Below are 12,462 nucleotides of genomic sequence, written 5' to 3'. Positions count from 1 at the left end.
GGTCCAAATCTCTCCTGCGGGCGCGTCAACCCCCGTTAGGTGCAAGCCTCTCCTGCAGGCCCGGCAACTCTCCCCCAACTGATGATCCATGGACCCGTTGCCAGCCGGGGTGTGCCCCCCGGGGCCGTTGGTTGGCCGGGGGGGAGAGGAAAGGGGAGAGGGAGCACTCACCTCGGCCCTGGACGGCCATCGCAGCGGCCAGAGCAAGCCGTGGACCCTTTGGGTAGAAAACGCTCCTGCAGCGGCAGCTGGAGGGCGACGGCCATCTTATTTGACCCTCTGCCGCCGTGCTGCACCATGGGAGGAAGGTCAGGCGCGGGGCATGCCGGGACGGGCGCCTGTCCTCCCGGTGGGGAGCACATTTATTAAAGTTTATTAAGTTAATTGTTTTTAAAATGTAACAAAATGATCAATCGAGACCGCAGGGGAATGGTGAGTAGGGTGGGCCTAAAATTGTGGCGCTATCGTGTACCGTTTTGGCTATATTTCAGGAACAAATATATCCACAAACCCACAAATATACAAGATGAGAGTTTTAGTAATATATAGATATATAGATATAGATGTGGATATGCAGGGAATGGAGGAGTGATGTGATATGCAGGCAGATGACATTAGTTTCATTTGGCATCATGTTTGGCACGGACATTGTGGCTGAAGGGCTTGTTCCTGAGCTGTACTGTTATATGACAGATTTAGAGGAAAGCTGGCCCATATGGATGCACTGTACTGAAGGGCCTGTTCCTGTGCTGTGTGACTCCACACCTCATGGAGAGGCGTCAGAGTCATACCGCACGGAAACAGGCCCTTCAGCCCCTCTTGCCAATGTCGACCAAGATGCCCCATCTACATTAGTCCCACCTGCCCGCGGTTGCACATATCCCTCTAAACCTTTCCTATCTTTTAAATGTTGTTATATTACCAGTTTAAGACAATGGACACCTTATCCTGGACATCAATCTTTTGCATCCTTCCAACGCACCACCAGACTCAGGAACAGCTTCTCCCCTCTGTTATCAAGCTTCTGAATGGTCCTTCCATAAGCTAGGATACTTTCTGATTCACCTCTACCCCATTGCTGACATTGGACTTTGTCTGTGGAACTAATGCTCTACAATGCTTGGATCGCAGGAGGCTGAGGGCTAATATTATAGAGGTGTATAAAATCATGAGAGGACTAGATCAGGTAAATGCAGAGTAGGGGAATCAAGAACCAGAACATACAGGTTTGAGGTGAGGGTGGGAAAGATTTAATAGGAACCTGAGGGGAAACTTTTTCACTCGGAGGGTGGTGGGTCTCAGAACGAGCTGCTGGAGAGACTATCACAACATTTAAGAAACATTTAGACAGGTACATGGATAGGACAGGTTTAAAGGTTTCTATGTGGCTACACTGCCCCTCTCCCCCTTTTCTGCCCTCCCCCTCACCGCCGCCTCCCCTTCCCCTCGCCCCCACTCCCTGCCCCCATCACCTCTCCCCGCATGGATGGACACTCACGGCTGTGTGGGCGCGGAGGCTCCCGCTGAGCTCCCTCACTCTGCTGCTGACGGCCTCCTGGGTGGACGGCAGGGCAGTGGTGCCATCACAGAGCAGGGCGGCCAGCTGCTGCAGGAAGGCGTGGTGCAGGGTCTCGGCTGCCCGCGTCTGGCTGGCACTACTGCGTAACCCCGCGTCCAGTTGGCTGGCGTGCTGGCGCTGCCGCTCTTGGGCCTGGCAGGCAGTGCCCAATGCCCGCTGGCTGTCTGCAAACCGCTCCCGCAGTAACCGCATCTCCTCTTCCACTGCCGCCTTCAGGAGCAACGCCTCCTCTCGCTCCTGGCACGGTGAAAGCAATTCAGTTCAGTTTAGTTCATTGTCATGTGTACCGAAGTACAGTGAAAAGCTTTCGTTGCATGCTATCCAATCAGCGGAAAGACTATACATGATTGCAATCGAGACACCCACAGTGTATAGATACAGGATAAGGGAATAACGTTTAATGCAAGATAAAGCCAGCAAAGTCCGATCAAGGATAGTCCGAGGGTCACCAATGAGGTAGATAGTAGTTCAGGACCGGTCTCTGGTTGTGGCAGGATGATTCAGTTGCCTGATAACAGCTGGGAATAAATTGTCCCTGAATCTGGAGCTGTGCGTTTTCACACTTCTGCACCTCTTGCCCGATGGGAGAGGGGAGAAGAGGGAGTGACCGACCGAGGTGCGACTCGTCCTTGATTATGCTGCTGGCCTTGCCGAGGCAGCTTGAGGTATAAATGGAGTCAATGGAATGGAGGTTGGTTTGTGTGATGGTCTGGGCTGCGTCCACATTTCAATGCAATTTCTTGAGGTTTTGGATGGAGCTGTTCCAAAACCAAGCTGTGATGCATCTTGATAAAATGCTTTCTACAGCACATCTGCAGAAGTTGGTGAGAGTTGTTGGGGACATGCCGAACTTCCTAAGCATTCTATGGATGTAAAGGCATTGTTGTGCTTTCTTGGTCGGATAATGAGTTACGTTTATTATTGTCACGTGTAGCGAAGTACAGTGAAAAGCTTTTGTTGCGTACTGACCTGTCAGCAGAAAGACTATACATGATTAATGTATTTGCATGCTATCCATTCAGATCAGATAATACTACATATAAATACAATCGAGCCAAACTCAAGTACAATAGGTAGAGCAAAGGAAAAGATACAGAGTGCAGAATATAGTTCTCAGCATTGTAGCGCATCAGTTCCACAGACAAAGTCCAATGTCTGCAATGGGGTAGAGGTGAATCTGACAGTACCCTAGCTTATGGAAGGGCCGTTCAGAAGCCTGATTACAGAGGGGAAGAAGCTGTTTCTTAGTCTGGTGATGCACTAAACAATTAGGGGAGTGGGATTAATGGGATGACAGTGAACATAGACTTGATAGGTTAAATGGCCTTCTTCTATGTCACATAGTGACATTAAAGTACGGGCTAGGAAAAAAACTGCAGATGCTGGTTTAAATCAAAGGTTGACACAATGCTGGAGTAACTCAGCGGATCAGGCAGCATCGCTGGAGAGAAGGAATGGGTGACATTTTGGGTCGAGACCCTTCTTCAGACTAAAAAGTATGGGCTGTAATGTGTGCTGCTGTAATGTGTGCAAAGCTGATCGAGCCACTGCCTCACAGCGACAGAGACCCAGGTTTGATCCTGACCTCGAACCTGCATGTTTTCTGTGTGGAGTTTGCATGTTCTCCCTGTGACCACGTGGGTTTTCTCCAGGTACCCCGGTTTCCTCTCACATCCCAGAGACGTGTGGTCGGCGAATTGTAAATTGACCCTCGTGCAGAGAGGTGGATGGGTGGGTGAGACATGGGGGTTGATGGGTGAATCATACACTCATGCTCAAGATGAAATGAGTTGGAGGGACACAGGGAAATAATGAGAGGGGAATGGTGCAGCATGGCCACAATGGGCCAAACGACCTCATTATAGCATGGTGCCACACTGCGCCTGAACCCTCGGGTCTTGGAAGGGCTGAGTTTAGTTTTAGTTTAGAGATACAGCATGGAAACAGGCCCTTCGGCCCACAGTCCACACCGACCAGTGATCACCCATTCACACTGGTTCTATGTAATCCCACGCTCTCATCCACTCCCTACACACCAGGGGCAATTTACAGAGGGTCAATTAACCTGCAAATCCTCACGTCTTTGGGATGAGGGAGGAAACTGGAGCATCTGGACGAACCCACTGAGATAATGTGCAAACTCCACACACACAGAACCTGAGGTCAGGATGGAACCCATGTGTCTGGTGTTGCGAGACAGCAGCTCTACCCGCTGCCACTGTGATACCACTAAAATATAATTGATGTCATGTGGTAGCTCGCCCCTTTGCCGATGCTTTCATTCTTCCGTCTGAAGAAGAATGCTGCCATACCCCAGCAGCACGACAGGCCCGTCTGCTGGCTGTGCAAGAGGGAACCCACCTGGAGTGGGAGCGTCAACCCAGGCTCATCTCCTGCTGGCACAACGAAGGGGAGAGGAGGGGGAGAGAGGGGGGGGGAGAGGAGGGGGAGAGAGAGGAGGAGAGTGAGGAGGGGGGAGAGAGGAGAGGGGAGAGGAGGGGAGAGAGAGGAGGGAGAGAGAGATAGGGGGGAGAGAGAGGGGGGAGAGAGGAGGGGGAGAGAGGAGGGGGAGAGAGGAGGGGGAGAGTGGAGGGGGAGAGTGGAGGGGGAGAGTGGAGGGGGAGAGTGGAGGGGAGAGTGGAGGGGGAGAGTGGAGGGGGAGAGTGGAGGGGGAGAGTGGAGGGGGAGAGTGGAGGGGAGAGTGGAGGGGGAGAGTGGAGGGGGGAGAGTGGAGGGGGAGAGAGGAGGGGGAGAGTGGAGGGGGAGAGTGGAGGGGGAGAGAGGAGAGGGGGAGAGAGGAGGGAGGAGGGAGAGAGAGGTGAGGAGGGGGAGAGGAGGGTGAGAGAGGAGGGGGGAGAGGAGTGAGGAGGGGGGGAGAGGGGAGAGAGGAGAGGGAGAGAGGAGAGGGAGAGAGGAGGGGGGAGAGGAGGGGGGGAGAGAGGAAGGAGAGAGAGAGAGGAGGGGAGAGAGGAGAGGAGGGAGAGGAGGGGGAGTGAGGAGGGGGAGAGAGGTGGGGGAGAGAGGGGGGAGAGGAGGGGGAAAGAGGAGGGGGAGGGAGGAGGGGGAGGGAGGAGGGGGAGAGAGGAGGGAGAGAGGAGGGGGAGACAGGAGGGAGAGACAGGAGGGGAGAGGAGGGAGAGAGTAGAGAGAGAGATGAGGAGAGAGAGAGAGAGTGAGAGAGAGAGAGAGAGTGAGATGTGAGAGAGGGGGGAAGAGAGGAGGGGGGAGAGGAGGGGGAGAGGAGGGGGGAGAGGAGGGGGGAGAGGTGGGGAGTGAGGAGAGAGTGAGGGGGAGAGTGGAGGGGTGAGAGAGGTGGGGGAGAGAGGAGGGGGTGTGAGGAGGGGGAGTGAGGAGGGGGAGTGAGGAGGGGGAGTGAGGAGGGGAGAGAGAGGAGGGAGGAGAGGAGGGGGAGAGAGTGGGGATGGCGGCGGATGGTGGACAAAGGGCCGGTGAGGAGAAACCAGCGGCCTTTCCTTCCGCGGCCTCGTGGTTGGCTGTGGGAGGCGTCTCTCCGCGGGGCAGGGAGGCTGAGAGGGATGACGGTTCACGGGACGACCTGGACAGAGGCGACGGCTGCAAGGAGACTTTATGACCAACGGCAGCGCAGCTGGCACTGGGAAATGGTGCCAAAACCTGGTTGCATATGGACTCAGCGGGCTGTTTCTATATATTCTTTACTTAATCTACGATTGTATTTACTGTATGTATGGCAATAATCTTACTGATCTGTATGGAAAAAGGGAATGTCACTGTACCTTGGTACACATGATAACCCTTGAACCATTGACATGATTCAGAAGGTTGAGGCTGCATGGTTTGCTGTGTAAGTCCCTCCACTGGGGTGTTTGGGTCTACTGCTGCCAGTGTTGCCTTAGCACATGGATAGCAACGGTTTAAGGAAGCAACTCGTCACCACCTCCTCAAAGCAGGTAGCAGCGAGACAATACATATTTGCCTCATACGCAAACCCACTTGCCAACAGTAATCAACACCAGACGATGAGGTGTACAATGTGCCAAAACTGAATCCAGTCACGTCTGTCACACAGCAGTGGGATAGTGGTAATTACACTGAGAATCCTGTGCCCTGACTAAATTACCTAAGGATCCAGAGTTCAAATCCCACCTTTTAAGCTTCTAAATGTCTTTTAAGGAAAGATTGAACACAAAAAAACAGGTTCTTCCCACGCAAAGATTCGTTGAGATCTGACGCTCGCTGCTGGAGGTGGAGGTTGTGGAATCAGAAACAATTACCGGGTTTAAGAGGCATTTAGATGGACATAGAGGGATATGGCTCTAATAGACAGTCCGATACACAGCCAGAAGCTTTTCCCATGGCGGGAAGGGCACAGCTTTAAGGTGAGAGGGGCAATGTTTAAAGGAGATGTGCTGGGCAGGTTTTTTACACAGAGGGTGGTGGGTGAATGGAACACACTGCCAGGGACAATGGTAGAGGCAGATACAATAATGGCATTTGGATAGACACATGGATATGCAGGGAATAGAGGGATATGGATCACGTGCAGGCAGATCAGATCTGGTGTTGGCATCATGTTCGGCACAGACATTATGGGCTGAAGGGCCAGTTTCTGTGCTGTGCTGTGCTTCAATGATACTTTAACACATTATCCCTGCATAGCCTTGTGCCTATCCAAAAGCCTCTGAACCGCCACTAGCATAAAAAAACTTGCCCCACACATCTATATACTATGAGGGGGGGAGGGGAGGGGGCGAGGGGGGGGGGGGAGGGGTGAGGAGTGGGGGGGGAGGAGGCGAGGAGGGGGCGAGGGGGGGGGAGGGGGCAAGGGGGGAGGAGAGGGTGCTGCACCAATGCAGGAGAGCTTTGGGCCCAACGGGTCCACTTGGTCTAGTCTCCTTTAAACATTGCCCTCCATGTTGTAATGGGGGTAAACGGGACGAGTGGAGTCAACATATGTTTTCCCAGTTGACTGGGGAGAGTATTCCTTTCTTCCCTGCAGAGATGTCACAGTGAATCTCTGGTGATTACCCCCTCCAGCTTTGACCTGCCTTCAGAGCACAAACCTCTCAGCATCCATTCACCCTGTCTTGTGTTGTCAGACAGCATGGAATCGGGCAGCTCAGCCCACCACGTCCATGCTGACTCCCAGCAGAGGGTGAAGGTGGGATCAGGAGGTTCGTGTGGAGATCAACCAGCATAATGAGTCCGTCGAGACAGAGCCAGGGTTCCCGTGTGGGTTTCCACTAAGGCCTTGACTGTTTACCTTTCTGACGGTCTTCATGTCCTCGCTGTAGGTCACCGCCACCTTCTGGGCTTTCCCCGTCTCCGACGCCAGCTTCATCAGTGCCTGCCGGCCGGCCTTCAACTCCAGCTCCTGACGGGCCAACGCCTCCTCCAGTGACCCGACCTTGCTTTGCCACAGCAGGCGCTCCTGGCACATCTCGTACACCTGGGCACAAAGGACATCCCCTCAATCATAGTCATAGAGCCATAGTCAAAGAATCATAGAGCCAGTCATAGTCATAGAGCCACAGCTTAGAATCATAGTCACAGAGCCATAGTCATAAAGCAATGGGGCCATAGAGACATAGAGCCCTAGAGCCAGAGCCCTAAAACCATTATGTCATGGAGTCATAGCGTCATAGTGATAGTCATAGTGAATGAATCATAGCGTCATAGAGTCATAGGATTATTCAGCCATAATCAAAGAGCCACAGAGCCATAGTCATAGGGCCATGGAGTCATAGGGCCATACACCATAGTCATAGAGCCTTAGACCCACAGCGTTGTAGAGCCATGGAGTCATAGAGTCACAGAATCATAGACCCATTGACCATAGAGCCTTCGGGTTATAGATCCAAAGAGCATGGAAACAGGCCCTTCAGCCCAACGCATCCACGCTGACAAAGATGTTCCATCTAAGTTAGTCATATTGAGTCATACAGCATGGAAACAGGTCCTTCATCCCAATTGGTCCATGCCGACCAAGACACCTTATCTAAGCTAGTCCAACCTGCCCACATTTGGCCCATATCCCACTACAAATCTATCCAAATGTCATAAATGTTGTAATAGAACTTGTCTCAACTATCTCCTCTGGCAGCTCATTCCATACAACCACCACCCTGTGTGAAAATGTTTCCTCTCAGGTTCTTATTAACCCTTTCCCTCTCACCTTAAACCGATGCCCTCTGATTCTTAATTCCCCTACTCTGGGGAAAAAAGAGTTTGTGTGTTCATTGTCAACTTGGCATTCATAGCGAGGGGATTTGAGTATAGGAGCAGGGGGGTTCTTCTCCAGTTGTACAGGGCATTGGTGAGACCACACCTGGAATATTGCGTACAGTTTTGGTCTCCTAATCTGAGAAAACACATTCTTGCCATAGAGGGAGTACAGAGAATGTTCAACAGATTGATTCCTGGGATGGCAGGACTTTAATATGAAGAAAGACTGGATAGACTCGGCTTGTACTCGCTGGAATTTAGAAGATTGAGGGGCGATCTTATAGAAACTTACAAAATTCTTAAGGGGTTGGACAGGCTAGATGCAGGAAGATTGTTCCCGATGTTGGGGAAGTCCAGAACAAGGGGTCACAGTTTAAGGATAAGGGGGAAGTCTTTTAGGACCGAGATGAGAACGTTTTTTTTCACATAGAGAGTGGTGAATCTGTGGAATTCTCTGCCACAGAAGGTAGTTGAGGCCAGTTCATTGGCTATATTTAAGAGGGAGTTAGATGTGGCCCTTGTGGCTAAAGGGATCAGGGGCAATGGAGAGAAGGCAGGTACAGGATACTGAGTTGGATGATCAGCCATGATCATATTGAATGGCGGTGCAGGCTCGAAGGGCCGAATGGCCTACTCCTGCACCTATTTTCTATGTTTCTAACTTGTGTTTTATTTTGTTACACAGAGAATGTGGTCCCTTCCGTCTTTGACACTTCCACTGCCGGAAACATGCTCTGACCATCCATTCCACTCAGGTTCCAACTCGCGCCCCCCCTCCCCCTGCCCCCAACAACTCCCGGCGCTCCAGAGAAAACAATCCAAGCTTGTCCAACCACTCCTTACACTAACACCCTCTATTCTGTGCTGTAAAAACAGATGATCTGCTCAGAAGCATCATACAGGGCAGCACAGTGGCGCAGCTGGCAGAGCTGCTGTCTCACTGCACCAGAGATCTAGATTCGATCCTGACCTCGGCTGCTGAGTGTGTGGAGTTTGCATGTGCTCCCTGTGACCACCTGGGCTTCCTCTGGGTGCTCCGGTTTCCTCCCACATGTAGTTTGTAGGTTAATTGGCCCTCTGTTAATTGCCCCTAGTGTGTAGGGAGTGGAAGAGAAAGTGGGATAAGATTGTGTGCAGTTTTGGTCTCCTAATTTGAAGAAGGACATCCTTGCTATTGAGGCAGTGCAGCGTAGGTTCATGAGGTTAATCCCCACGATGGCGGGACTGACATGAGGAAAGATTGGAAAGACTGGGCTTGTTATCAATGGAATTTAGAAGGATGAGAGGGGATCTTATAGAAACGTATAAAATTATAAAAGGACTGGACAAGCTAGATGCAGGAAAAATGTTCCCAATGTTGGGGGAGTCCAGAACCAGGGGCCACAGTCTAAGAATAAAGGGGAGGCCATTTAAAATTGAGGTAAGAAAAAAACTTTTTCACCCAGAGAGTTGTGAATTTGTGGAATTCTCTGCCACAGTAGGCACTGGAGGCCAATTCACTGGATGAATTTAAAAGAGAGTTAGATAGAGCTCTAGGGGCTAACGGAATCAAGGGATATGGGGAGAAGGCAGGCACGGGTTACTAATTCATCATCATATCATCATATATATACAGCCGGAAACAGGCCTTTTCAGCCCTCCAAGTCCGTGCCGCCCAGTGATTCCCGTACATTAACACTATCCTACACCCACTAGGGGCAATTTTTACATTTACCCAGCCAATTAACCTACATACCTGTACGTCTTTGGAGTGTGGGAGGAAACCGAAGATCTCGGAGAAAACCCACGCAGGTCACGGGGAGAACGTACAAACTCCTTACAGTGCAGCACCCGTAGTCAGGATCGAACCTGAGTCTCCGGCGCTGCATTCGCTGTAAAGCAGCAACTCTACCGCTGCGCTACCGTGCCGCCCGGTGGATTGTGGATGATCAGCCATGATCACAATGAATGGCGGTGCTGGCTCGAAGGGCCAAATGGCCTCCTCCTGTACTTGTTTTCTATGTTTCTATGTTTCTAAGATAGAATGAATGTGGATGGGGGATCAATGGTGAGTGTGCACTCCGTGGGCCGAAGCGCCTGTTTCCATGCTCTATCTCTAAAGTCAACTACTTGTGAGATCTTCGTCTGTACACATGGGGAGCCAGATATATAAAAGTATCAGTGCCTCATTAGCTGTGAACTGCCTTAGTTTAGTTTCATTTATTACAGTGGAAAGCTTTTTTGTTGTATGCTATCCAGTCAGCGGAAAGACAATACATGATTACCAGCAAGCCGTCCAGTGTACAGATACGGGATAAAGGGAATAAAGTTTAGGGCAAGATAAAGTCCGAAAGATTAAACAGAGTTCAAAGGGCTCCAATGAGGTAGATGGGAGGTCAGGACCGCTCCCTAGTTGGTGATAGGATGGTTCCGTTGCCTGATAACAGCTGGGAAGAAACTGTCCCTGAATCTGGAGGTGTGCGTTTTCACACCTGTACCACTTGCCTGATGGGAGAGGGGAGAAGAGGTTGTGACCAGGGTGAAACTGGTCCTTGATCATGCTGCTGGCTTTGCCGAGGCAGCATGAGGTGTAGATGGAGTCGATGGAAGGGAGGTTGGTTTGCGTCTTGGGGTAGAAGTATAGCACAGGACCTGGTTCTTTGGCCCACAATGTCCGTGCCAAACATGATGCCAAGTTAAACTAATCCCCACTGCCTGCACATGATCCATATCCCTCCATTCCTTTCATATCCATGTGCCTATCAACAAGACGCTTCAATAACACTATCGTATCTGCCACCACCACTACTGTATAAGCAGTCACACTTCCCATTCCTATAGCCTCAGAATAAAAGGACGTTCCTTTAGGAATGAGAAGAGGATGAATTTCTCTAGTCAGGGTGGTGAATCTGTGAAATTCTTTGCCACAGAAGGCTGTGGAGGCCATGTTAAAGGATATTTTTAAGGCAGAGATTGATAGATTCTTGATTAGTACGGGTGTCAGGGGTTATGGGGGGAAGGCAGGAGATTGGGGTTGAGAGGAAAAGATAGATCAGTCATGATTGAATCGATAGGTCAAATGGTCTAAGTTTTCTGCCCCTATCACTTATGAACTTACGAACATCCTGGCCATTCACAGCGCAGTCAGCTTAACTGTACCCTGGCTTATTAGAACCTAAAGCAGCCAACAAATGAACAGCTTGAACCATGCCATTTTACACCTGTTTATCAGTAAAATAAAAACTTAATCATGAGAAGCTGGGGAGACATTGAGCCCTGAAACGTTGACTACATCCACTGTTCCGCTGTGGCCTCCTGTACATCAGCGAGACCAAGCGTAGATTCGACGACCATTTTTGCCGAATACCTGCACTCTGTCTACCAAGGCCTGCTGGATCTCCTGTTTGTTAACCACTTTAACTCCCCTTCCCATTGCCACACTGACCTTTTTGGCCTGGGCCTCCTCCATGGCCATAGTGAGGCTACACGCAAACTGGAGGAACAGCACTTCATGTTGCGCTGGGATAGCTTACAACCCAGCGGTAGGAGTATCCGTCCTCACTAGTTCTATGTTATCCCACTCTCTCATCCACACCCTACTCACAAGGAGCAATTTGCAGAGGGCCAATTAACCTACAAACCCACACGTCTTTGGGATGTGGGAGGAATCCAGTGCACCTAGAGGAATCCCATGTGATTTACAGAGAGAGCGTGCAAACTCCACATAGTACCTGAGGTCAGGATTAAACCCAGTCTCTGGTGCTGTGATTCAGCGGCTCTACCCGCTGCACCATTGTTCATAAGTTCATAAGTGATAGGAGCAGAATTAGGCCATTCGGCCCCTCGAGTCCACTGCCATTTAATTATGGCTGATCTATCTTTCCCTCTCAACACCATTCTCCTGCTTTCTCCCCATAACCCCCGACACCTATACTATTCAAAAAAAGAAGTCTAAGAATTGGAGCTGGGACAAGATCCTGATCTTCTTTAACCGGGTTGCCGAGAGATATATGTATATAAAAACTATTTAAATCAGATTATCGCTTGGAGTACTTTGAAAAATGAGGACTTGCTGTTATTACATTTCAGCGGAGCCAGACCACTGAGTATCAAGTAACAAGCACATTGGACACAGCCTCTCCACATACTCCACGCTCACTGAAATCATTAGTGTCTAACTTAAAACGTTTAATTTTATGACTAACAGCCCAGTTGGATGTTGGCAAGCTGGGCATCTCGAAGGCAACAGCAGTTTACTCTTATCTTTTTCTAACCATTACGTTCTGTCCACCAGAAACCACTTTCTGGTCGGGGATTATGATCGGCTTTTGTTATGAAAAGTGAAATCCTCTGTTTGTGGTTGAGTGGGTTGAGAGTTTGCTCACGACACCTCTACTCTCGGAAATTATGGTCAGGAAGCTGGGATCCATGGCATGCCAAAAGCTTAGTGGTCATCCATAATTGGCCTTGAGAAGATGGCCGTGAGTCAACTTCTTCTGATGAAGGTCTCCCACACTACTGTGGGAGGACTGGGACCCAGAGAGGTGATGATCAACAGGTGATCTAGAACCAACCTGGATTAAAGACTCGCTAATTATGAGGAATAGATAGGGTAGATAGTCAGAACCTCTGATATCACTAAAACTAAAACTTTTTGTAACTTTGTCGGCGCCAGAAATCTGGCGACTCTTTGTGTACGG

At 50.4% G+C, this 12,462-nt stretch overlaps 1 protein-coding gene across 1 annotated transcript in view; it reads right to left on the bottom strand.

Moving 5' to 3' along the window:
- The window catches only part of LOC144597537 (coiled-coil domain-containing protein 170-like), a 73,848-nt gene that overhangs the window by 30,467 nt on the left and 30,919 nt on the right, over positions 1-12,462 (bottom strand). The window contains exons 8-9 of the mRNA XM_078407016.1: positions 6,822-7,007; positions 1,499-1,816 (exon numbers count right to left, since the gene is read on the bottom strand). Coding sequence (XP_078263142.1) covers positions 1,499-1,816; positions 6,822-7,007 — 504 coding nt within the window. The remainder of the gene's footprint in view (positions 1-1,498; positions 1,817-6,821; positions 7,008-12,462) is intronic.

The sequence above is a fragment of the Rhinoraja longicauda genome, chromosome 10, assembly GCF_053455715.1.
Source record: "Rhinoraja longicauda isolate Sanriku21f chromosome 10, sRhiLon1.1, whole genome shotgun sequence".
Taxonomy (NCBI): domain Eukaryota; kingdom Metazoa; phylum Chordata; class Chondrichthyes; order Rajiformes; family Arhynchobatidae; genus Rhinoraja; species Rhinoraja longicauda.
This window is presented reverse-complemented; position numbering and strand designations above follow the sequence as displayed.